The sequence below is a fragment of the Somniosus microcephalus genome, chromosome 16, assembly GCF_052327205.1.
Source record: "Somniosus microcephalus isolate GS21.2 chromosome 16, FLI_Smic_1.0, whole genome shotgun sequence".
NCBI classification, from domain to species: Eukaryota; Metazoa; Chordata; class Chondrichthyes; order Squaliformes; family Somniosidae; genus Somniosus; species Somniosus microcephalus.
This window is the reverse complement of record NC_141002.1, coordinates 91383643-91408055: the sequence shown is the minus strand read 5'-3', so window position 1 is coordinate 91408055 and position 24413 is coordinate 91383643. Positions and strand designations below refer to the sequence as shown.

Below are 24413 nucleotides of genomic sequence, written 5' to 3'. Positions count from 1 at the left end.
TCAGTTATGTTGATAGACTGGAGAAGCTGGGGTTGTTCTTAGAGCAGAGAAGATTGAGAGGAGATTTGATGGAGGTGTTCAAAATCATGAGGGGTCTAGACAGAGTAGATAGAGAAACTGTTCCCATTGGCAGAAGGGTTGAGAACCAGAGGACACAGATTTAAGGTGATTGGCAAAAGAACCAAAGGCGACGGAAGAAAAAACTTTTTTACACAGCGAGTGGTTAAAATCTGGAATGCACTGCCTGAAAGGGTGGTGGAGGCAGATTCAATCGTGGCTTTCAAAAGGGAATTGGATAAGTATCTGAAGGGAAGAAATTTGCAGGGCTACGGGGAATGGGACTAGCTGAAGTGCTCTTGCAGAGAGCCGGCACGGGCTCGACGGGCCAAATGGCCTCCTTCCGTGCTGTAGCCATTCTATGCTGAATCCACATTTTACCAGGATTTTGTATGGATATTAGGAAGTATCTGAGCCGAAACATTTTCAATAAATCAGTCAATAAAATCATTAGTTGACACCATGCCAGTTTCCACCCACCCCCTCTCCTTACTGGTCCTCTCCTGAACATGGCGATTCCTAGCTAGCGGGGGTCCTCTGCTGCATTGACCAAGTGGCCATCCTTCCTGTATTCGTCTGGACAGCAAGTATTGACAGGCTATTCAATAATAAAGAGCAGCAGAGGCAGTGTCAAACCCAAAGCTGACAAACAAAGATGCAGACACTTTTCAGCATGGATTACTTGGTAATGATCAGTTGCGAGAATCCTGCTGATTTTTCCTTTCCTTGGCCTAGGAATGTGGAGGCCAGTGGTAGTAGCTTCACAACTGCTCTGCCTGAATTCAGCTGATAATACAATGACAAAGTAGGCATTAAACCTGGGTCCTCCCTGAAATGTACTCTGCTGACATTTTGAACATTGATGTTAGTTAAAATTTTTTATTTGTTTTATTTTTCAATTAAAAATGTGTTCAAATACAAATCGATCTGTTTGTCATCAAGTCTGACATTGCAGTTTTAGAACATTTTGCTAAAAATATTCTAAACTTTTACAGGAAAAACTGGAAAATGTTATGGTACCTTCAGTAATGTGACCTTCAAAAGCATGAGCATTTTGACATTCAGAAATATGTGCAGAATTTTTAAAAAAACAAAGAAATTGGCTGCTTTATGACAAAACTGAAGATTAAAAACCTAAAGGCCCATTTTGGCAGTTAACCGCGTGATAGTGAGTGGGGTTAACTGTATGTGACTAAGTACCTGGTTTTAACTGACCCTCGCCTATAATGGACAGATTTCTCAAATTGCATGCTATGTTATGCAACCGTAATATACTGCTTGCACATAATGAATTACCCACTTAGAATATTATATGCATGTGATATTATCATGCAATTTGAGACATTTGCATGTTTTCAAGGCTGTCACTTGTCAAACCTGAACCTTGTCCCCTATCTTTACTGCTGGGGCTCAGCAAACAACACCCACAACAAACATTAAATAATAGCAAGCAATGCTAACACTCTTTTTTCCTCCCTGCACTGAACTTGGAGCCAGGTAGTGGCACCTGCATCCCATAGTTACGATTTGAATTGGATCAGTCCCAAGTTCCAGCGATCTTGCATACAATACAGATCATGTAGTGAGGGATGTTTCAAGCTTTCACAATGTATTGACCAGAGCATGTCGTGGAGTAAGAAGGGAGGGTGGGGTTTGATTCCTGGCGATGCATTGAGGGAGCAAAGTCCAATCACAGAGGGTGCAGTAAAAAAAAAAGGACAGCATCCAACTGTTTGTGTACTGAGGAAGAGCAACCAAACTCAGATGATGCAGTGAAGGTGGAATAGCATGCGATTCCTGTTGGTGCAGTTATTTAAAATGTCTGATCCTTATCCATACATTGAGGCAGTGTCTCATCCAGAAGTGTCCAAACTTTTGTCTTAGTGAGCCACTCAGTTGCATATTATGGAGCCTAGGAGCCATATATAAACAATTACAATGCAAAATACCAAATTCATGGCATATTTTAGAATGTAAAACTTTCAATTGCAAAAAAAGTTTAAGAAAACATTTTCTTTTACAGTAAATCATCCTGGTCGAAGAATTTCCCAGTAATTTATATTAATTTGATTCTTTTTGGTAATACGATTTGCTATTTCAGTTTCTTGTATAACTCAGTTTATTTACTGATTTACCTTTTCAGACTGTTGCCCAATCTTTTCAAGATAATCTCTTAAGGTTTTCATACCCTAAAATTACACGTTTCCTTGATCCTCTTCCAATCTGCTCTCGCCCAGTGAGCTGGCCACAATCTAGACTCTGCCTCTGCGGAATATGCAGGTCCAATCTGCTCTCCCATCTCATTTGCTGTGCTTCTGTTCCTCCAACCGTGATATAGCTATCTTTGATCTGTTCTTCCCAATGTGCTACATCCCATGACCACTCTCCACAGTTGCCTGATCAGTATTCCCTGATGTTATCTTTTACACTTCTTGCCCTGCTGGTTTCTTCAACTTAAATTTTGTGGGCCGGATGGGTTGGACAGATCTTCGCAGTGCTGCTGTGTCATTGATGTATTTAGGAATTCATTTAAGCAGCATTGATTTTTGCAGAAATCAAGTATGAAAAACGATGCCACATAAACAATGCACAAATAGGAAATGTGTTGCTGGCTGAGTAATCAGGTTTTAAGGCCATAGCTTGGACACCCTAGTCTAATCACTGTACATGCATTGAGAATGGAGTTGGACGTTAAGCCCACAGTGAATGAAAAGAATGAACAAACCTAGATTTATATAGCACCTTTCACATCTCCATGCCATCGCAAAGCATTTCTCAGTCAATTTTGAAGTATAATCACTGTTATTGCAGCAAACAAGGCAGTCAATTTGCAGACAACAAAGTCCTACAAACGGCAGATGAATGACTAGTTAGTCTGTTTCTGTGATGTTAGTTGAGGGAGGAATGTTGGCCAGGACACTCTGGTCTTCTTCAAAAAAGCACGAGAAGATCTTTTATATCTACCTGAACGGGCAGACCGGGCCTTGGTTTACCGCCTCATCCAAATTGTTAATGCAGGCACCCCCTCAGTACTGAACTGATTGTGTCAAATCCTGTACTGGGGCTTGAACTCACAACCTTCTGACTCAAAAGGTAAGAGTGCTACCAATTGAGCAAACCTGACACTGACAAACATTTACTGTGGCACATAAGTGTAATTATATGCAAGATTAATTGCATACTGAATAAAACCTGTAAAAAATTGGTATGGTTACCACTCAGGGCTGTAGGAATCTAGGCATCTGGTTCTCAGTGGCAGCCTTAAAATTAGTCCCACAGCTTCTGCTGTGGCAACTTCAGCTGTATTGAAATATATTGTAATAATCTTCAAACATGCATATTCAGAAAACTGATGTACAACACCAGTTCCGTGCTGTAAATGTAGAGGAGGAAATGAGAAACTTGAAAATTAAACAAGACAAAAATTAAAGTGAGATGAAAAAGGGACCTCTTAACGGTGTAGAAAAAAGATAGAAAACTACAGTTTAAATTTATCCAGTATGAAGGTGATTAGGGTTGTGTGTATGATTTTCTTTGGGGGGGGGGGGGGGGCTGGGGGGAAGAGGAGGAGAGAATTTACTGATTGATGGATAAGGTCAAAACTGAGATTGATAGATTTTTGTTAGTTAAGGGTATTAAGGGCTATGGAACCAAGGTGGGTAGATGGAGTTAAGATACAGATCAGCCATGATCTAATTGAGGCTTGAGTGGCTGAATGGCCTACTCCTGTTCAAATGTTTATATATCAAATAAATTGCAAGATGAAATAGCATTCTTGGGGGGGGGACATTAAGAAATGTCAGAAGGTCACTGAAAATATAAATTTAAATCCCTTGCACATAAAAAATGAATCCACTGTCCTCAAACTTATCCCCATTAAATTGCATCTGCCACCAGTCTTCCCATTCCACTAATCCAAGTCTTACTGAAGTGTTTTAAAGTTCTCCTTGCCGTTGGTGAAACCTACTTGTCAGCATATTTCAAAATTTTTGTCCCATATCCAAATCTTCTATACATACCGAGAGCAAAAGTGGACCCAGTACTGACCACTGGGTTACACTTCAAACCTTTGTCTATTCCGAGCAATATCCATTTACCCCAACGGCAGTTTCCTATCCAACAACTTACTTTCTATCCATGCTGTGACTTACACCATATGCCTGTAATTTTCTAACAAACCTCGTGTGAGACACCTAATAGAATCCTTTCTGAAAATCCCTGTACACTACATCTACTGCATTCCCATTATCCAACCAATTACTGATTGCCAAATTTAATAGAGCTTTTGGACCAAACATGATTTGTCTTTAACAAATCCACAATTGGTATTCTTGATTAAGCTATGTATTTCTAAATTCTCATTAAATTTATCTCAAATTATCAGTTTTAAGAGTTTTCCTACAACTGATAGATTAGCTGGTCTATATATCCTTCTCTCCCTTCTTGAACAATGGTTTTTCCAGTCAGACAGCACAATATGCATATTTGAGAATTGAAAGATTGCAGCCAGAGCTCTATCTCCTCTCTCAATTCTTACAACAGCCTAGGATGTATGCCATCAGGGTCCAGTGACTTAACCACACAGATCTGCTAATTTTTTAATAACCTACTCCTTTTCTACAACTATTGTTCTATATCCTCCTCTAGTACATCTACATTCTCACTTCCGCCATCATTTGTAAAAACTATTGCAAAGTACTTAATATTCTGCCAAATCTTCATCCTTCACAATTAGATTCCCCCCTTCATTCCTGTGTGGTACTATTTCCTTTTATATTATCTTAGTCTTTTTCATATTTCTTTTTAGACCTTCTGAATTTCCTTTTCACCTCCCCACCACACTTTCTATACTTCTCATGATTATCTTTAGTATTGTTAGCCCTAATTTTATATGTCTCCCTTTTAAGTTTCAGTTTGGTTTTGATATCTCTATTTATCGACAGAACTCTGTTCTGTGATGCACCCCTTTTTGTTTAAGGAATATATTCATTTTGTAATTTATTCAAATCATTTGAATATTTCTCACTGCTGCTTTTTTGACCTGTTTGCTAACTTTTCTGCCTAGTTAATTTGGGCCACATCCCTTGTTATTTTGCTAAACATTGCCCTTTTTCAGTCCAGCATCCTTATCTTTGACTCATGATTTTTTCCTATTTTTTTTTTTTACATTGGACCTAACTATGTTGCGATCGCTATTTCCCAATTGTTTTCCGACTCCCACATCAGTTAATTGCTCCACTTCCTAGAACCAAATTAAGCCACGTTTTTTTTCCCCTTGTGGACTAGAAATATTGAAGCAGTCCTGGATTCTACAAAATGTTTCCCGCTTTGATCACATACATTACCTTTACCCAGTTTATCTTGAGACAGTTAAAATCACTCAACATTATTGCCGGTTTGTATATATCTCTCTAAATTGTGTGCAGCTCGTTCCTCTATCTCATCTCTACTGTTTGGTGGCTTGGAATGCACACCACGAATTGTACCACTTTGCTTCCTATTTAAGTCTATCCGCATGAATTCTGAATAATGCAACACCCTCGAATATCCTCAATGTGTCCAGTACTGTGATAGAATACTTTACTAACAATTTGCCTCCCTATTTCTTCTGAAACTGTTATAACCAGGAATATTGTTCCCAGCCCTGTACAAACCGAAGCCTGTTATTACTACATCATGTCCGTCCAGTCATTAGTGCTTCTGATTCTAATTTTGTTTTGAATGCTTTGTGCATTCGCGTACACTCCACTCAATCCTGACCCTTATTCTAATTCCTTGTTTCTCATTTAATTTTTTGATATCCTTTCTACAACAGCATTTTCAGTTCTCATTATCTCGAAGCCTCTTTATTAGCCTTTCCCCTGATAATATTTTCTCTGTTTATTTCAGCTAAGCCTCCCTCTCTAGTTCCAAACTTGGGCTCCCCCTACACCCCTTTCCAAATAGTTTAAATCCTCCTCCATTACATCATTTACCCTCCACACAAGGGCATTGGTACCACTTTGGTTTAGGTGAAGACTGTCCCTTCAATACTTTCCTTTTTTCCCAGAAATCGCTCCAATAATGTGAATCCTTCCATCCTGTACCTGACCTGCAGCCATGCATTCTGTTGCCCATTCTTCTCACCTGTCCCGTTCGTGGCACAGGAAGCAATCCAGAGGTTACACCCTTGAGGTCTTGTTTTTCAATTTAGTGCCTAACTCTTTAAACTCCCTCTGTGAGGCCTCAAGCATACTTCTATCAGTCATTGGCTCCAACATGGACAACTTTTTGGCTGCTCTCCTCCCATTCCAGAAGCTTTCCACCTGTTCTGTAGTGTCCCTCACCATGGTATCAAGGAGATATAAAAAATACCATTTGGGACCCCCTAGTCATGATTGCAAGGCTGTCAATACCTCTGACTATAGAATCTCCCACTGCTTTCACTCTCCTATTCTTATAGTCCACCTGCCTTATCTCCTTGGGCAGTTCCTGGCTTCTTTGTGCCACAATGTTACAGGCCCACCACTCTCTGAGCCACTGTCCACCTCATACTTGTCCAACACTACGTATATTTTGGATGGTTCCAGGAACTCAAGGGTTCTCTGCACATACAAGTCCCGTCTCCCTCTGCTGCTCCTGGGATCATTACCCACTTGTCTGTACACTAACCCTGTGTCCTGAATTATCTAGCATTGCCTCTTGGATGACCACATTCCTGAGTACAATGCAGAAACCCATCATCCTCTCTGATGCTGAGAAGTGTGTCTAATTTAAAAACGTAGATAGTGTTGGCCTGAACTTGCCACCAAACTCTGCTCACTTCACACAAGTATTAATTATAAAAATGTAACTCCTGTCCAATTGCATCCTCAATACTGAACTCCCTCCGAAGCTAAAAATTTACACCTTCAATGCTGATCTCTGCCATGGCAGGTGGTAGCAATTGGTTCCAATGCCCCTGGATCAAGAGGAGGAAATTCAGCCAGGCATTGCGCTGCAGTGACCCACACTGGACAGTGTGCAGCGGGTGAGGTCAAAATTGGGTTCGGGTGCAGTGGCCCCATAGTTAAATAGCTTGATAACAATCACTATCGAGGCTTACACATTAAGAATGGCCACTTGGACAAAATACCAGAAGGTACCTGTGGGACCATAGCCAATAAAAGCTTTTGGGAGAGGAGGGTTAAAAATCCTTCCACCTCCCCTTCCCACAAAAAAAACTGCACCTCACCCAAATGACCATTCCTCATACAAGCTTAGACTGATATCTTAGGAGAGATCCCTACTGCACCATGAGGATAATAGGTGGGGAGAATACATATGGAGTCCTACTCAAAACATGAACCTATTGTTTTTTTCCCCCCAGATGCTTAAGGGATCTGCTATGCATTTTCAGCAATTTTTGTTTTTATTTCTGCATAGGGTGGCTGGTTTTCCTTTACAGGATAAACGAGAGGGACTAGGACAATGAAATGACTGTGCCCAACGAGTTCCACTGATACAGGTGGCTTCAGTTCATCCCCACGTCTTTTCTCCTGATATGGAATGCACTATTCGCTGAGTATTAGGCAAGGCTGTGGTTTTGACACTTGGCGATAGGAACAGCTTTCTGCAATCAAAATGTGTCATTAAACTAGCTAGTGCGGCACAAAGATTTTGCAGAAACAAACTAAATTCATGACTACAGACCAAAAAGCTGTTTTCATTTGCATTGATCACAACACTGCATATGTGGCTTATGCTGATGGAAGATAAGGAACTGAAAACAGTACGATGATACAACAAGGTGTTAGATGGAAGAACACACTTGGTCCTTGACCTGAAGTGCTCTTATAAGGGAAGTTGTAGGAAACATTTCCTCTGGGAATTGCTGATGCGACCGCGTTGTATCTTTCAAAAAATGACATTAAGATTGTGAACTATAAGCAAGATTATTTAAATAACTGCCGTAAAGGGGAATACAGATTGCACTATTTCCCTAGGGCATGGAATTTGGATTCAATTACTCAACAGTAATCAAGTCCAACAGTAATTTTAATTGTTAATTTTCTTCCTATATACCATTTCACACAAAAAAACTAGATATTTTCCAACTACAGTACTATACCAAAAAAGCTTTTTAAATTGGAAGTATATTTCGTGCAGAAGCTTTGAGGTCCACTGCAGTCAGTGGAAAAAAATGTGAACTCGAGAGCTGGAGAGGGACTGCAGTTTGAATCAGACCATATTTACAGCATCTCAGCTCAAGTCTGTTTGGAAGATTATACTTAGAAAGTTGGAGTGTTAAGCCACTGCCTTTAGATGTTACTTTTAATTCAGAGCACCAAAATAGTTACTAATGTACAGCTGTAATGGGAAAGGGCTGCAGTCCAGCTGACACATCACAATGAGAGCACAATAGTCAAGTACCAAGTATTTTCCAATAAACAAGTTTTAAAAAAATGACAAATTAGATATAATTTCCATAATATTAACACCGACATGAAGGGGAGGCGGAGAATAACAAAGAGAAACCATCTGAAGAAATTCATCATTTAACAGGTTTGTTCTGCATCAGTGTGCTGAAGCACCAGAACCCCTTCAAGCTATCACAGAAAAAGGTCATACTCTGTAACAGAAGTGGACAATTTATTTTACACACAAGTACATAATTTCCCTTTACTTAGAAAGGCTGGTCACACATGACATGGAATGTTATGGTACTCACTTGCATATAGTTCTGTGCACAACTTTTGTACCTTAAAAAGTGCACAAAATGCCAGCCTATTTCTCAAATATATGATGTTGAATATATATCTTTTTTTAAATTACATCAGCAACATTTTTAACGCAACCTGTACATACACCTCCCTCCCTCAAACACTTTTCATATCACTGCACCAGATTTAGGTTGATTAACTAAAAACATACCCACTGGCCAGCTTCACTTAAAAAAAAAATGGTGGGGCAGCTATACAAGTTTGTAAGTGAGTCTTAATCTATGTATGTTTAAACAACTCCAATGGTCAGTAAGATGCTTCCAAGCAAGGCCCCTGATTGTTACTTAATCCAGTCTGCACGTGTAGATCTTTACATTCAGTGATGCTCCAGACCTTTACCGAACTGTGCTCTGGCGAGTAAACTGCCTGAATCAACATTTAATAGTACCGCAGATGATGTGGCAGTCTCATATTTGTCAGGACTCTCCATTTTGCACTTTGGCTATTGGCGGCTGAAGAAAATCTTTAAATGGAACTAATGCCTCTTTCAAAGCGGAGCAAACTTCAGAGGATGTGCAGGTAATACATTCAACTAGTGTTGGATACAGAGCAATTACCTGCGACCAGGTGTTGGTATCAACTGTAATGGGGAAAAAAAATATAGAAAGTAAAGCATTGAACATTTATATAAAAAAAGCACAAAATCAAAAATCTTTGGGCTCAACTCTAACAGAAAATCAGTCCAACAGTTCTGCTATACAATTCCATGGCATCACATTGAGGCAGGAGCTGTAACCAGAACCAGGGGGTCACAGTTTAAGGATAAGGGGTAAGCCATTTAGGACAGAGATGAGGAGGAATTTCTTCACCCAGAGAGTGGTGAACCTGTGGAATTCTCTACCACAGAAGGCAGTTGAGGCCAATTCATTAAATATATTCAAGAAGGAGTTAGATATATTTCTTAAGGCTAAGGGGATCAAGGGATATGGGGAGAAAGCAGGGACCGGGTACTGAATTTGGATATCAGCCATGATCGCATTAAATGGCGGAGCAGGCTCGAGGGGCCGAATGGCCTACCCTGCTCCTATCTTCTATGTTTCTATGTAAAATCTGGCGCACAAGTCTTTAATAATGTGCAGACCTGGAGGGTGTGACTGATGCACAAGTACAAGCATCGTTTGCTACCTGGCTGCTGGCATAATTCAACAGTGGCTCTTGTGCACTAGTTTTTAAAGGTTGATTGCCTTCCAGAAGTTTTCTTCCCAGAGTTCTAGAGCCAGGTTGCTAAGAAAGTCTTAGGAAGGTACAATAACTGCAGCACTAAGGAACTAAGCTCCTTCGTACAACAATACATTAAAATAGCCAATTTAAAATAATGCATCTTTGTTCACTTTCCTTTATCCCCTTATTCCACTTTTTTGTTTTAAGGTTGTAGTTATAGGCAACATTTCTTGTAAGCTGTGCGACCTCGCAGCTCTCTGCCGGTCCTGTGCAGCCCGGGACCGGCTTTTGCGTTGTTAAAGTTCGCACATGCACAAAACTGTAAAAGGGCTGTGCAGCCCCTTAAAGGGGCCGTGCACCCCAAAAAATTACAGAGAACACTGGTTATAGGTATGAATCCAACTGAACAGCATATTTCTACATTATGTCTAAAAGTTGTGTCACATTTCAGTTTAGCTGTACGTTATGCCAACTTGCATCCCAGCACGCTGAAACCTCACAATAAGGCTTAAGTGGTTTGTCTAAATTCAGTTTTGAACTCAAACCTGTATGCAAGGAAAATCAACTATGGAAAACAAACAAATATATCACCTTTTCAGACTTCAATAACCTTCATACCTAGTACTGTGCTGGATAAACTTTGATTTTCTATAAAATTCACCTTTATGTTGAGTTGTTAGGATTCAGAATGCACTGCCTGAAAGGATGGTGGAAGCAGATTCACTAGTAACCATTGAAAGGGAATTGTATATAAATTTTGAAAAGGAAAAATTTGCAGAGCTGTGGGGAAAGAGCAGGGGAGTGGGACTAATTGGATAGCTCTTAAAAAGAGCCAGCGCAGGCACAATGGGCCAAATGGCCTCCTTCTGTGCTGTTTGATTCTAGGTGACTGCACAGTCCGTAGCAGAATTTAATAAGCATAACTGACTTAATAACTTTTATTTGAACATGTAACATTTCTAATTCAGTCACGTGATCAGTAATGTAATCAAATGGTTCTGTATAATCATGCCCCTCACACGTCTATAGGTATATAAATACTAAAGCATTTCTCCACAAAACACAACAAGCGAGACAAATGAACAATAACGGTGAGTTTAGGAGGAATATTGCCATTATTGAAATAATGGAACACTTGAACAGAAGTCAGGCTTCCACGGATCATTTATAAGTTGCAACTGCGACAGGGCCACACTGTTGTGAAAACTGTTTAATAATGTTGAGCATTTTGGCTCGTTTTACCAAAGACTTAGGTGCTATATCTGCCTCCGTGCTTCTAGAAAGAACCACATGCTAAAAGGCTGTTCAGTACAGATTGATACAGGGATACTGATCCATCATAAAATTGCACACATATTCTGAAAGCCACTCACTAGATATGCATACACGCACACCCACAAGTGCATTAATTTGTGCAGAATTTTGGAGAGACTGTTTGTTTCATTACCACATGCAGCCTAGACAAAAACCTTAAATTCATATGGTTAATGTTAATAGTGCAACATAATTAAATCAAAATGGTCCGAAGAATGAAGGAAGTATGGTGGAGATTTAAAAAAAAAAATAGAAAATGGGTAACACCAGTTTATATGTATTGTGTTTGAGCGCATGCACAGCCAGCGGAATCAGAACAATTTAAAATGAATAGATTTAAGGGGCAAAATCCATTGCTTTTATTGCCTTCCAACCTCCCATTTTGCAAGCAAATTTCATTGGATATATTTAATGTAAAGAAAGCAAAACATGCTACATTTTAAAGCTCTTCTGCTCATTTCTCACGGGAAAGATGTCTTAGGAGTAGCAAATACTAGCAACCTGGAGGTTGTGAATTAAATTCAATAAATCAGCTACAACATAGAAACATAGAAGATAGGAGGAGTAGGCCATTCGGCCCCTCGAGCCTGCTCCGCCATTCAATGAGATCATGGCTGATCATCCAAATTCAGTACCCTGTCCCTGCCTTCTCCCCATATCCCTTGATCCCTTTAGCCTTAAGAAATATATCTAACTCCTTCTTGAATATATTTAATGAATTAGCCTCTACTGCCTTCTGTGGTAGAGAATTCCACAGGTTCACCACTCTCTGGGTGAAGAAATTCCTCCTCATTTCTGTCCTAAATGGCCTACCCCTTATCCTTAGACTGTGACCCCTGGTTCTGGACTCCCCGACCATCGGGAACATCCTTCCAGTATCTAGTCTGTCCAGTCCTGTCAGAATTTTATAAGTTTCAATGAGATCCCCTCTCATTCTTCTAAACTCCAGCGAGTATGAGCCCAATCGACCCAATCTCTCCTCATACGACATTCCTGCCATCCCAGGTATCAGTCTGACATCATGAAAGTGGTCATGAAAGCTGCTGGGTTGTTGTAAAACCCCAACTGGTTCACGAATATCCTTCAGGGAAAGGAACCAGACACCTCACCCAATCTAACACAAAAGCAAAATACTGCGGATGCTGGAAATCTGAAATAAAAACAGAAAATGCTAGAAATACTCAGCAGGTCAGGGGGCATCTGTAGAGAGAGAAACAGCGTTAATGTTTCAGGTCGATGACCCTTCGCGTACCTCACCCAATCTGGTGTCCACATGACTCAGTCCACACTACATGGTAAACTCTAATGCTCTCCAAAGTGACCTAAGCAAGCCACTCAGTTGTCCGGGCAACAAGAGATGGGCAATAAATACAGCCCTTCTCTGCACTACCTGCATCCCGTGAACACAATAAAAAAATAATTACCATTTTCGGGCTTGGTTTTCTTAAGCGAATCCATAAGAGTACTGATTGCTTTCAGAACAAAAACTATTTCCGTCACTCGCTGCCTGTATTTAAAAAAGACAAAATATTAGACACCCACCAAAAGTGTACGTGCATGAATTCCTTAAATAAACGTACTATACAGATATCATACAAAAATAATATTCATTCCTGTCTTTTGAACACTGGCCACACGATGGCAACATTGCCTCATTTATTCTTGTAAAAGACTTTAAACAGATGTTTTGTAATGCGTACCACATAATTTCATCTCAAATAACCTGTAACCCGCTTATGGGATACTGCTTGTAAAAATTTTTAAAATCCAGAATAGTTTATCCTAGCCAGAGTGATAGACAACACAAGGGATGGAGTGGATTAGACGCTGCCCGTTCACCAACCCACACTAATGTGCTGAAGGTCTCCTGAGATTGGGCCTTTTCAATTCAGCAGGAGCCCACAGCATAATAGGCAGGCAATGGATGGCTGGTGATCAAAGCCAAAAAATTTTGTGCTCTTCTGAGATTGGGGGTTAGGCATATTGTTAGGACAGGACGGAGGAAGATTTACTCTGCACCTAGCTGTGCAATGTCTGACAAAAATGGAAAGTATTCCATTCCCAACACCAATATCCTTCACTTTGATGAGCACAGAAGTTCACACTAAAAAGTCACAAAAAGTTGGTGACAGAATGCTAAGGAAATGGAAAGAAAAATCTATTTTAAATTAATGATGAAATCAAGTGCCCCTACGGATAATGTAGTGATCTAATGAAATGGCCGATTAACATGCTTAAACATCAACCACATCCCACACTTTCTATCCTGCAATTACTAAACATTTGCAATTCTGTCACATCGAGACATTCAGGCTCGTGTCTGAATTTCAATGCATGAGATTAGCTGAATTAATTTAGAAACACAGAAAAATATTGACTTCTAAAAAATAAAACAGGCTGCCGATTTGCTATGAGCCCATTTTGCACTACTGGCGAAGACTAATTTCACCCCCACTAACTTCATAAAGCTGAGGTAAGCATGTACTAAAACTTCAAAAACTGTTGGTCACAAAGTCAGTTCTTCGCCCTCTTCCCCACATTAAGCGTCGATTTCTTAATACATTTCTGAGGATCAGTGCTGAAATATGCTCTGAGTAATGCTACAATACAATGTGATGTTTTCATTGATTAATTTATGATCACATCTGCAGCAGTGTTCATTGTTAAGAGAGTTCCACTAGGTACGCAGTTATACACCTGTTCAACTCTCCTCTTCCAATTTTATATGCAAGGTTGCTGCATTTTCATAATATTGCAAAGTACCATTTGCCTTCTAACAATACAATACTTTAGGTTTGTATTTTTCTTGTCCTGTATTACTGGAGCACCGATTTGGTTAATTTGTTAGGGTTGAACATTACTACAAAATGATGAAAATATATGAATGGTGATTTTTTATCCTGGTTACAATGGTCCTTCGCTAACCTTGCATCAGACAGATGATGCAGAACTATAGAAGGGCATAACATGGACAAAGTGGGACTAAATGTAGCATTTGGTAAAGACTACCTTCTAATGGCAAAAGGGTGGAGTAGTTTTAATTTTAAATATATATTTTTTGCAGGCTAGAGTATTCCTTTGAAATGGATCGTGACTGCACCTCCACATCCAAAATTAAAGGTGAATAGTATCCTATACTGAGCACTGGTGCTAGGAATATGTACATTTCCTAATTACATAAATTCTCTCTCTTAGATTCAGGATATTTTGATTCAGAACATTTATCGTGAGATGCAAGTAATTTCAGCAATTCAAAAGTAAATCATTATAACCTTGGGAGAGGACATCTGCCACTCAACCTCTCGTCTTCAATGTACCGATGCAACACATCCTGTGACCTCTTTAAGAGCACAGACAATGCCATTCGGGAAATATACCCTTCCTGGGGAGTTGTCACTTTATTACTGAAGGAAAACTGAAGCAGCGTTTCAAAGCAGACTTTGGAAAACTCCTCTCTCATTCGAATGTCAATTTCTGCCTCTGTAGAAGTGAAGAAGCAGAGTTACTCGACCAGTACAGGGTTATTTTACTGACGGCAAAGTCTCCTCAAAATCACTGCTCGCTTTCTAGTCTGGAATTTTGTTTATTGCTACAGAAAGTATTCCTGCTTGAACATTTTGGTAGCCCAGCCAACACTATCCAGCCAAGGTGAAAACTAGGGACACTGGCAGTGAATATGTTTCATCAATTTACCACAGCCTCTTGAAGACAATGGGGGGGGAGGTGGGAAAGCAAGAGACTGAGAAAAGCTACAGCTGCTTTTATATTGGTCCTGTTTTAATTTGGATTCTGGATGCGAGCGCCCAGCGTTTACACTGCCAAATAAGGCTTCTTTATCATGGTGGCAGACCCAGATTTTCATGCTTCTATTAAATATATAGAGTCCTGCCATATTGGACCACCTGCTTGTTTTTAATTACTGCTATGGGTCCAGTGTACACATGGCTGACCGCACCAGCTCGTGGAGACACCAAATCAATGGCCTCCCTCAGGGATCCTATCAGCACCACTCCTTTTTTAATCTGTACATAAGCGGCCTGCCTGTGCCCAGATCATAGAAATTCATCTATGTTGATAACAGTGCCTTTGCAACGCAAACTGGTGACTTTTCTACCCAGGAAACCACTCAGTAATGATATGAAACTTATGCCCGAAATAGCGTCTTCAACCAAGTACCACAAAGATCGTCTCCTCCGTCTTTCACTTGCACAATGCTAGTGCCTCTCGTGAGCTCACAATCATCCTAAATGGTCAACTTCTTAAACATGATGCTCACTCTTTACTTGGGTGTCATTCTTGATCTGCGAAGAAAGTCAAAACCCAAAATAACCTAAGTGCCAAACTTGCCGGCTGTGCCTGGGGAGCAAACACCTCCACTTCACGCTCATCTGCTCTTGCACTCTGCTATTCAGTTGCGGAATATTGCACTCCTGCTTGGGCTCACTCACTGTACACCAAGCTGATGAATGCTCAACTGCACGCTGCTATGCTTCTTGTGTCAGGCACATTGCGCCCTACTCCCCTCCTATGGTTACCAGTCCTCTGCAACATAGCTCCTCCACATCCTCATTTGCTACTGCATCTGCACAAATTAACGAATGGACTCCATGACAAAATCATGTTGCCAATTCACTTTGATTTGTTCTATCCATGAACAGCGCAACTCTCTTCGCAACACCTAATGTGGTCAACCTTTACTGATTCCTTTGACTTTTCCTTACCAACTCGCTGGCATAGAGACTGGACAGCTGATGCTCCTATAAATCAACACATCATCTCCGACCCGACAGACCGTCAACCAGGATTCAGCTGACCGCTGGACAGGGACACTGTACGTCAAATCATCACCTATGGCGTCTTTGCTGACAAGCACAAACCATATTATGCCCAGTATCTACGCTATCTGGTGGCTTACATGCTTTGGATTCTGGATGATGACTGTGTTCTAAAATGGCTGGAATTGTATGCTGAGTCGGCATATGCTAAATAAATAGTAGTGTGCTGCCAGGATAAGGGAGCTAGCATCAGTTTATCAATGTAAATGCAAGGAGCTGACTCGTGGATGCTGGTCACCTGAAATCTGAATTTAAACTTTCTTGTGGGAATTTAGGGTCTTTCTGAATAGATGAACTAAGATAAGACAACTGGCCTTTCTTAGGTCTAGCCTGTGAAGATGCCAATCTGCACATATATTTAATATATGTATACACACACACACATACACAGTTGAATGCTGACAAATGTATAACTACATTGTGAAGTGTTACACTTTGATTGGAATTGCTACACACATTCAGCAGTTAGTCTGAACAAAAACAGAAACCCTTCAAAGCCCATGTATAAAAGTGGTGACATGGTTTTAAAATATGCTAAATATTAAAGTATTAAAAAAGGCTTAAAGGCAGAAAAATAATATTTAATCTACACATTTGCCATTACTTAATATTACATCAGGGAGTTAATTCCTTTATTACAGTAATAGCTTAGTTGCTAATCTGTATATCCTGAGGAGGTACTTGTGTCATGATTTGGGGTTTGATCCAATATTTTTTGTTGTCTTTGTTCTTGGTATCTTGCCGGCTTTGTTTTTGTTTCTCTCCGTCGTGGTTTCCTTTACTGTGGGTTAATCTGTGCCTCTGTGGTTTTACTGCTGAATCACTCTGTAGTGGTTCGACTGCGTTAATCTGTGCCTCTGCAGCTTCACTAATGCATAATTACTATTTTGTTGGCAGTTTGTATTTTGTGGGTTGCAGTTTGTTTTATTATTGTTTCTTTTTATACGGGGTGTTTCTTTTCCATCATGTAGTCCCATATTTGTTGAGTGCAGTTATTCAACCAGTCACTGAGATTTGTTTGGATTTTGATAAAGATAAATTTAGGGATAATGGGATTACTCAAATTAATTGTGCCCATTTTCATTCAACACCTTGTACTTATATACATAGGCCTAGAAATTCAGTGGCCTGCGCCACCAGTTTGCGCCCAAAGAGGGCACCAAGTGGCTTTAGCGCCACTGGCCACACCTACCGCGATATTTAGCGGGGCGCTAATGGCGGCGTTAGCCTGTAGCGCTGCGCCGCCACCAATGACGTCATCGGTGTGTGCAGCGCCCCGCTGGCCATATTTGGTCGCGCCCGCCTCCTCAGCGCCGGCCGCAAATAGCGACCGGTAAACAGGGGCCTACCTGTGGCGGTAGTTAAGGTGGAGGTGCGGCTGGCCGCTTTTTCGGCGCCCGCCTGCCCGCACCTCCGCCCCCGGCCTCCTACACCTCCCCCCCCCCCCCCCCCGCGGCATTGCCGGCTGTTTCCCGAGAGCCCGGCACTTCTCCTTGGTGCCGGGCTCATTTGCCGGCACTCGCGAGCGGGGATCGCGCTGTTGCAGGCACCTCCCCCTTAACAGTGGGAGGAAGGCCTGCAGTACCGCAGCTTGCCGTGCCGCAGCGTGTGGCGCTGCGGCCCTTAGCGCGCCGAAATTCAGTTTCAGCGCCCCAAGCGGGGCACGGGAAGCCCCGTTTAGCGGCCCACTTCCATTTGGGGGCGCAGAAACTGAATATCCGGATGGCGCAAGTGGCTCTGCTCGCAGCGGTAATTCCGGCGCCCAGGCGAGCTTGGCGCCCCAAACTGAATTTTTAGCCCATAGTGCCTTTAACATAAGATAAAAAGGCCCTAAGGCGCTTCACAGAAGCAGAGCAAGACAAAAGCGCATGTCAAGCCAAAGAAAGAGATATTAAGATGGGTGACAAAAGCTTAAAGGAGAGGCGCAGAGGGGTTTATGGAGGGAATTCAGGAGCTTAGGGCCTTGATGGCGGAAGGCATGGCCGCCAATGGTGGGGCGAAGGAAGTGGGGAATGCACAAGAGGCCAGAGTCAGAGGAACGCAGAGTTCTTGGAGGGTCGTAGGGCTGCAGGAGGTTACAGAGACAGGGAGGGAAAAGGTCATGAAGACATTTAAATATGAGGATGAATAGCTTAAATTTGAGGCACTGTGGGACCGGGAGCCAATGTAGATCACTGAGGACAGGGGTGATGGGTGAGTGGGATTTGCTGACAGAAAGGCTATGTGCAGCAGAGATTTGGATGTGTTGAGGTGTACGAAGGGTGAAGGATGAGGCGCGGCCTGGAGAGCATTGAATCGTTAGGTGTGGAAGCGACAAAGGTATGGATGAGGGTTTCAGCAGCAGCTGAGGCAGGCAAGTCGGCAGTCTTTGTAATGGAGAGTATGTGGGGTGAACTCGGGGTTATTTCAGGGTCAAATAGCATGTGCTTAAAGTTGAGAACTTGCAGGTGCTTTTTTAAAGTTTCACCTGCATATATTCAATTATCGCAATCTCTATCCACACACCAACTAATATAATTTACAGATTTTTATCTCTTCCCCACATATCCTTGAATGACAATATCTGGAGGTAAAATAGCCCTTTCAATAAAAAGCTGAAAAAAAGCCAACACCACACAATGGTTCTAAAATTTCAATCTAGGTAAGCACACATCTGTGGACAGTTTGCTGCTGTCTTAATATAATGAAGCTCTTCCAGTACAAAGGACGAAAATGAAATGATCTTAATATGGCAGACCTAATATAGGACAGTGATGTAGCGTTTAGTAAAACTGCATCATTTAACGGGACATGAGCCGTTGGCTATTAGGTTGGTCTCATGAAAGTTGGATTTTACTGCTTTCCAATCTTTTTAAGTGAACATTTTCCTTTTAATCAAGGACAATAACTAATTGTTGATTCGGAATATTAAAATTAGGATCTTTTACCATCATTATTTTCCTAAGACATTGCTGTCTCTTATATCTAAATAAAATGATTACCATTTTTCACAGGGTATTATAATTTACTGTTGCAGGGTGTTTGCCTACAAGTTTTCCTCCAGCTTCTAATCCATTTCTGCCCAACTCGTGAATACTAACAATGTGACGTACCTGTAAATGAAGTTGACTGAGAATGGATTGAACCTTTGTTTAGCATTGTCATTATCTGGCCAACAAATTCTTTTGGAATGAAGTTTGCATATGGCAATATATCTGTGCTAATAAGCTGCACAACCTAAAAAGAATAAAAAAAAGTGATTATTGTGTCAAAGTAAACACTAGTAAACTGGGAGGTGATAATTTCACAGAAATACTACGTTTAACGTAGGTGTATTTTTAAGCATCTACAAAGACCATTTTTAGCATAATCAGTGCTTGCTGAGCATGCATAACTTATTTTAAAAAAAAGTCTGAATTTAAACTCACCTCAACATCTATGTTCTCATTTTTCTCAAATTCTTGAATGGAGAGATTATCTGGAGGTGTGCTGTAAAACCAAACCATCGTTAGTGTGACAATGCAGTGTTCATCGGCAACTTGTTATTTAAGGAGTTGTTCTTCAGTGTTGATTGATTACTAACACAATAGGACACCATTTCGTCAAACAATTTGGAAACGTTTGGATGAATTAATAATTCAGGCTGCATGTTAATTCTGGATGATATGGAAACCGACGTAAGAACATAAGATAAGAACATAAGAAATAGGAGCAGGAGTCGGCCATTCGGCCCCTCGAGCCTGCTCCGCCATTCAATAAGATCATGGCTGATCTTCTATCTCATCTCCACTTTCCTGCACTATCCCCATATCCCTTGATTCCCTTAATATTCAAAAATCTATCGATCTCTGTCTTGAATATACTCAACGACTGAGCCTCCACAGCCCTCTGGGGTAGAGAATGCCAAAGATTCACCACCTTCTGAGTGAAGAAATTCCTCCTCATCTCAGTCTTAAATGGCCGACCCCTTATTCTGAGACTGTGACCCCTGGTTCTAGACTCCCCAGCCAGGGGAAACATCCTCCTTGCATCTACCCTGTCAAGCCCTGTAAGAATTTTGTATGTTTCAGAGATCACCTCTCATTCTTCTAAACTCTAGAGAATATAGGCCTAGTCTACTCAATCTGTGCTCATAAGACAATCCCCCATCCCAGGAATCAGTCTGGTGAACCTTCGTTGCACTCCCTCTACGGCAAATATATCCTTCCTTAGGTAAGGAGACCAAAACTGTACACAATACTCCAGGTGTGGTCTCACCAGGGCCCTATATAATTGCAGTAAGATGTCTTTACTCTAATACTCAAATCCTCTTGTAATAAAGGCCAACGTACCATTTGCTTTCCTAATTGCTTGCTGTACCTGCAGGTTAACTTTCAGTGATTCATGTACAAGGACACCCAGGTTCCTCTGAACACCAACATTTCCCAATCTCTCACCTTTTAAAAAATACTCTGCTTTTCTATTTTACCAAAGTGGATAACTTCACATTTCTGCACATTATATTCCATTTGCCATGTTCTTGCCCACTCACTTAGCCTGTCTATATCCCCTTGAAGCCTCCTTGCATCCTCCTCACAACTTACATTCCCACCTAGCTTTGTATCATCAGCAAACTTGGATATATTACATTTGGTCCCCTCATCCAAATCATTGATGTAGAATGTGAATAGCTGAGGCCCAAGCACTGATCCTTGCGGTACCCCCACTAGTTACAGCCTGCCAACCCGAAAATGACCCGTTTATTCCTACTCTCTGTTTTCTGTCCGTTAACCAATCCTCAATCCATGGTAGTATATTACCCCCAATCCCATGAGATCTAATATGCAACATGACTAAATTGTTATGCACATAAAGAATAAAAACTTGCACTTTTATAACTCCCCATTACGTCCTCAGGACGTCTCAAAATACTTTACAATAAGCAAATTATTTGTTGTACTGTAGTTACTGTTAAGAAGGCAAACACAGCAAATATTTGCACACAGCAAGGTCCCACAAAAAGCAAATTAATTAATGAAGGACCAGACAGTCTATCTTCATGGTGTTGGTTGGTTTGCAAGAGCAGCAGGAGAACCTCCTTCTCTTTTTTGACTGGTGAGATGGGATCTATTGCATCCATCTGAGCAGGTAGACAGAACATTGGGCTAATATTTCATCCAAAAGATGGCGCTTCCAACAAAGCAGGATTCCCCCAGTAACTACACTGACGTGTCAGCCTAAGTCACATGGTCAGTAGTAGGGCTTAAGATGCATTACCCTTCTGACTCAGAGGCAAGAGTTCTGCCAAATGAGCCAAGCTGACATGGGACAATCCCAAGATCCAACAGGCAGATAAGTGATGTTCGGACAAAAAGGTTTCTCACTCTCGTCCATTCAGGTGACTAATCACTGTGTAATACATTCACCATACTGTAAGTAGAATAATCTTAAGGATACTAGAACTACAATGTTTGTGAACCGAACACAATTTTAGATAATGTTTCCATGCACCTTTTAGTAAACAAGAAGTCTTCAAATGTGTTGGATAGCTCTGGCCACATGGTATCAAATTTTCTTGAGGAAGCATGCTGCCTAGCAACTGGAAGTCCAATAGAAAGCACTTTAAGAAGAGAGGAAACAGCCATTTTCCATGTAGTTTCAGATGGGCAGGCATACTTCAGACTAAGTGGTATCCTCAATGTCTAATGAAAAAAGAGGAGAGAGGGGTGACTTCTGTGATTAAATGTAATCCTCACCAATAGACTACTGCAGGAATTTAAGGTTGCAAACCCAACATATCCATGCCTTATTACAAACAAAATTACAATTTTAAATTCATCAAGCATGCCTGTACTGGGGAATAAAATACTTTTCCACCGTGACTACCCAGTGTCAGCATGAAACCCAATCACGTCAGGTACACCACAGTCTGCTGCGGAGTAAAGGCCCCTCTATTCTGACCCAATAAACGTGTCTTTGTCCCAACTTCAGAAAAACAGCGGTATTCCCATGTGATTCTTCCCACTTCTCACACCAGTTAATGGACTCCTGACTGAGGCTGCCACCACAGGGGGAAGATTTCCTCTGTGCACTATGTAACAAAATCAGAAAACTCATTCACTGTAAACAGGTTTACGAGTTTCTTACACATAGTGCACAGAAAGAAAGACTTGCATTTATATAGCGCTTTTCACAACCACCGGACGTCCCAAAGCGGTTTACAGCCAATGAAGTACTTTTTAAAGTGTAGTCACTGTTGTAATGTAGGAAACGTGGCAGCCAATTTGTGCACAGCAAGCTCCCACAAACAGCAATGTGATAATGACCAGATAATCTGCTTTAGATGTTGATTGAGGGATAAATATTGGCCAGGACACTGGGGATAACTCCCTTGCTTTTCTTCGAAATAGTACCATAGGATCTTTTACGTCCACCTGAGAGAGCAGACAGGGCCTCAGTTTAACACGCCTCATCCAAAAGACAGCGTCTCCGGCAGTGCAGCATTCCCTCAGCACTGCACTGGAGTGTCAGCCTAGATTTGTGTGCCCAAGTCTCTGGAGTGGGACTTGAACCTACAACCTTCTGACTCAAGAGGCGGGGGTGCTACCAACTGAGCCACAGCTGACACAGAGGAAACCTTCTGCCAGTGTCAGTTTGCACGAAACAGTGGGCAATTTTGAACTGTGGGGCTGTTGCAACTAAGAACAGGGCTGAGGCAGACCAAATTCATTTCACGCATGTCCCTTCATGCTGGGAGGGATAAGACTATCATCCGATCAGTTTTTACTAGATTCAGGTCCCAAAGGTGAAAGGCCAGTGTGAAAATCCCTTGTGTCACCAAGTACCTGAAATCATTCGTTTTAATGGTGTAAAGGTGTGCAACAGAAAGTACCTGCAAAATGATTTAATGGTTGTAAAAACAGGATTAAAGTATGCCACAGTCCTACCATCCTATTACAGAGGTAGAAAGTTGTTTCAGAATTCACTTTCAGAATCAAATTTCAGCTCACTACAATCACAAATCCACAACTATCGAGCTCATCTAAGCTTTGACTATTTCATAAAAGGCTAAGATTCAAACAGCTACAAAATTCGTTTACAGAATTTTAAGATCATTAATATATGAAGCACTGAAAACTTCAAGCTGATTAAACTGTGCCATGCTCTACCAAGTTGAAAGCAGTCCTAAAAGGCAACCAGTTGTCTATAGTGATCAGTTAACGTCAACCTCAAAATAGATCAATCAGATTTAGACCTTCATTACAGAATATCTGAAGTCAATCATTATAAACCATTTTACTGTACTTCAACATAAATTACCTTAATGATTTTCTGAAGGGCTTTTTCATTTACCACAGCTTTGTGACATGCTGTCTTCTGATACAAATCCACAACAACTTCCAGGGATTTTTCAGCAAATGGTACATAATTCAAAGCCACCCACTCCGCCTGCAAGGAAACACAGTTTATGATATTTAAACTTTAAAAGTTAGCAAAAATACTAACAACCTTGCAATTTGGAGGCTGCTTTGTAGTGAAATTTAATTTTCCTGGTTCGCATGCACAGATCACTGAAGAGGTGGAAATATAAAGAACAGGTTTGTACAACTGAAGCAGGGGAACCTTAATAGTTTAAAGTTGCAGTATCGCTGTTCTTCAGACTTTTATACCTTGCAGTTAAGTAAGGTACTTTGTGTTGAGATTCAAGTTTGATCCTGAAAGTACAGGAACACAGTTCTTCACTTTTAAATTAAGTATTAAGTAGAATCTATATATCTTTTTCAAAAAAAAATAAGATTTACCAAAAATGTTTTATAACTACTTTAACTTTCATCTTTGAAGGTATTAAAAGCTAGAAATCTTTAGGTTAAAAAACAATGGAAAATACCCCAGGCCCCGGGGCCTAGGCTTCTCCAACTGCCGACAGCCCAAATCCAGTCCCAGGCTCCCGGCCCAGACATCGACCAGGCCCAAAAAAGCCCTGGCAACGCCGGGCCCCCCCAGCTAGTACACTATAAATGATCTGCCTACATTACACCACTTTCTTGTATACCTATACTATTTCTGTCCCTGCTAGTAGAAGAAGCACTATAGTTCATGTTGCTTTATCATTAAGACAAATAAATTGACCCTAGTGATTACTATCAAAGTTGTCTGAGATTAAGGGCCTACGATCACTGATAAAGGCACCTGCCCCGTGACAGACCACAGCGGTTTGGTAGGGTACCGAGAAAGCGCATCTCTTGTTGCTTCAAGCCATGCAGACAAGTGACCTTGATAATACTGGCCAATTACAAGCCAGATTCCACTCACTCCCAACATCAAATAGTACATTCGCAGCACAAGT

The 24413-nt window shown here is 41.1% G+C and overlaps 1 protein-coding gene across 3 annotated transcripts in view; it reads right to left on the bottom strand.

Moving 5' to 3' along the window:
* Window positions 1-8650: 8650 nt before the first annotated feature.
* Window positions 8651-24413, bottom strand: part of mon2 (MON2 homolog, regulator of endosome-to-Golgi trafficking) — a 158666-nt gene continuing 142903 nt past the window's right edge. For all 3 annotated transcript variants that reach the window (XM_086009423.1, XM_086009424.1, XM_086009425.1), the window contains 7 exons: window positions 23387-23515; window positions 21578-21768; window positions 19516-19576; window positions 19201-19324; window positions 14546-14753; window positions 12698-12780; window positions 8651-9378 (listed from right to left, as the gene is read on the bottom strand). In XM_086009423.1, the coding sequence (XP_085865549.1) occupies window positions 9215-9378; window positions 12698-12780; window positions 14546-14753; window positions 19201-19324; window positions 19516-19576; window positions 21578-21768; window positions 23387-23515 (960 nt within the window). In that variant the 3' untranslated portion in view covers window positions 8651-9214. The remainder of the gene's footprint in view (window positions 9379-12697; window positions 12781-14545; window positions 14754-19200; window positions 19325-19515; window positions 19577-21577; window positions 21769-23386; window positions 23516-24413) is intronic.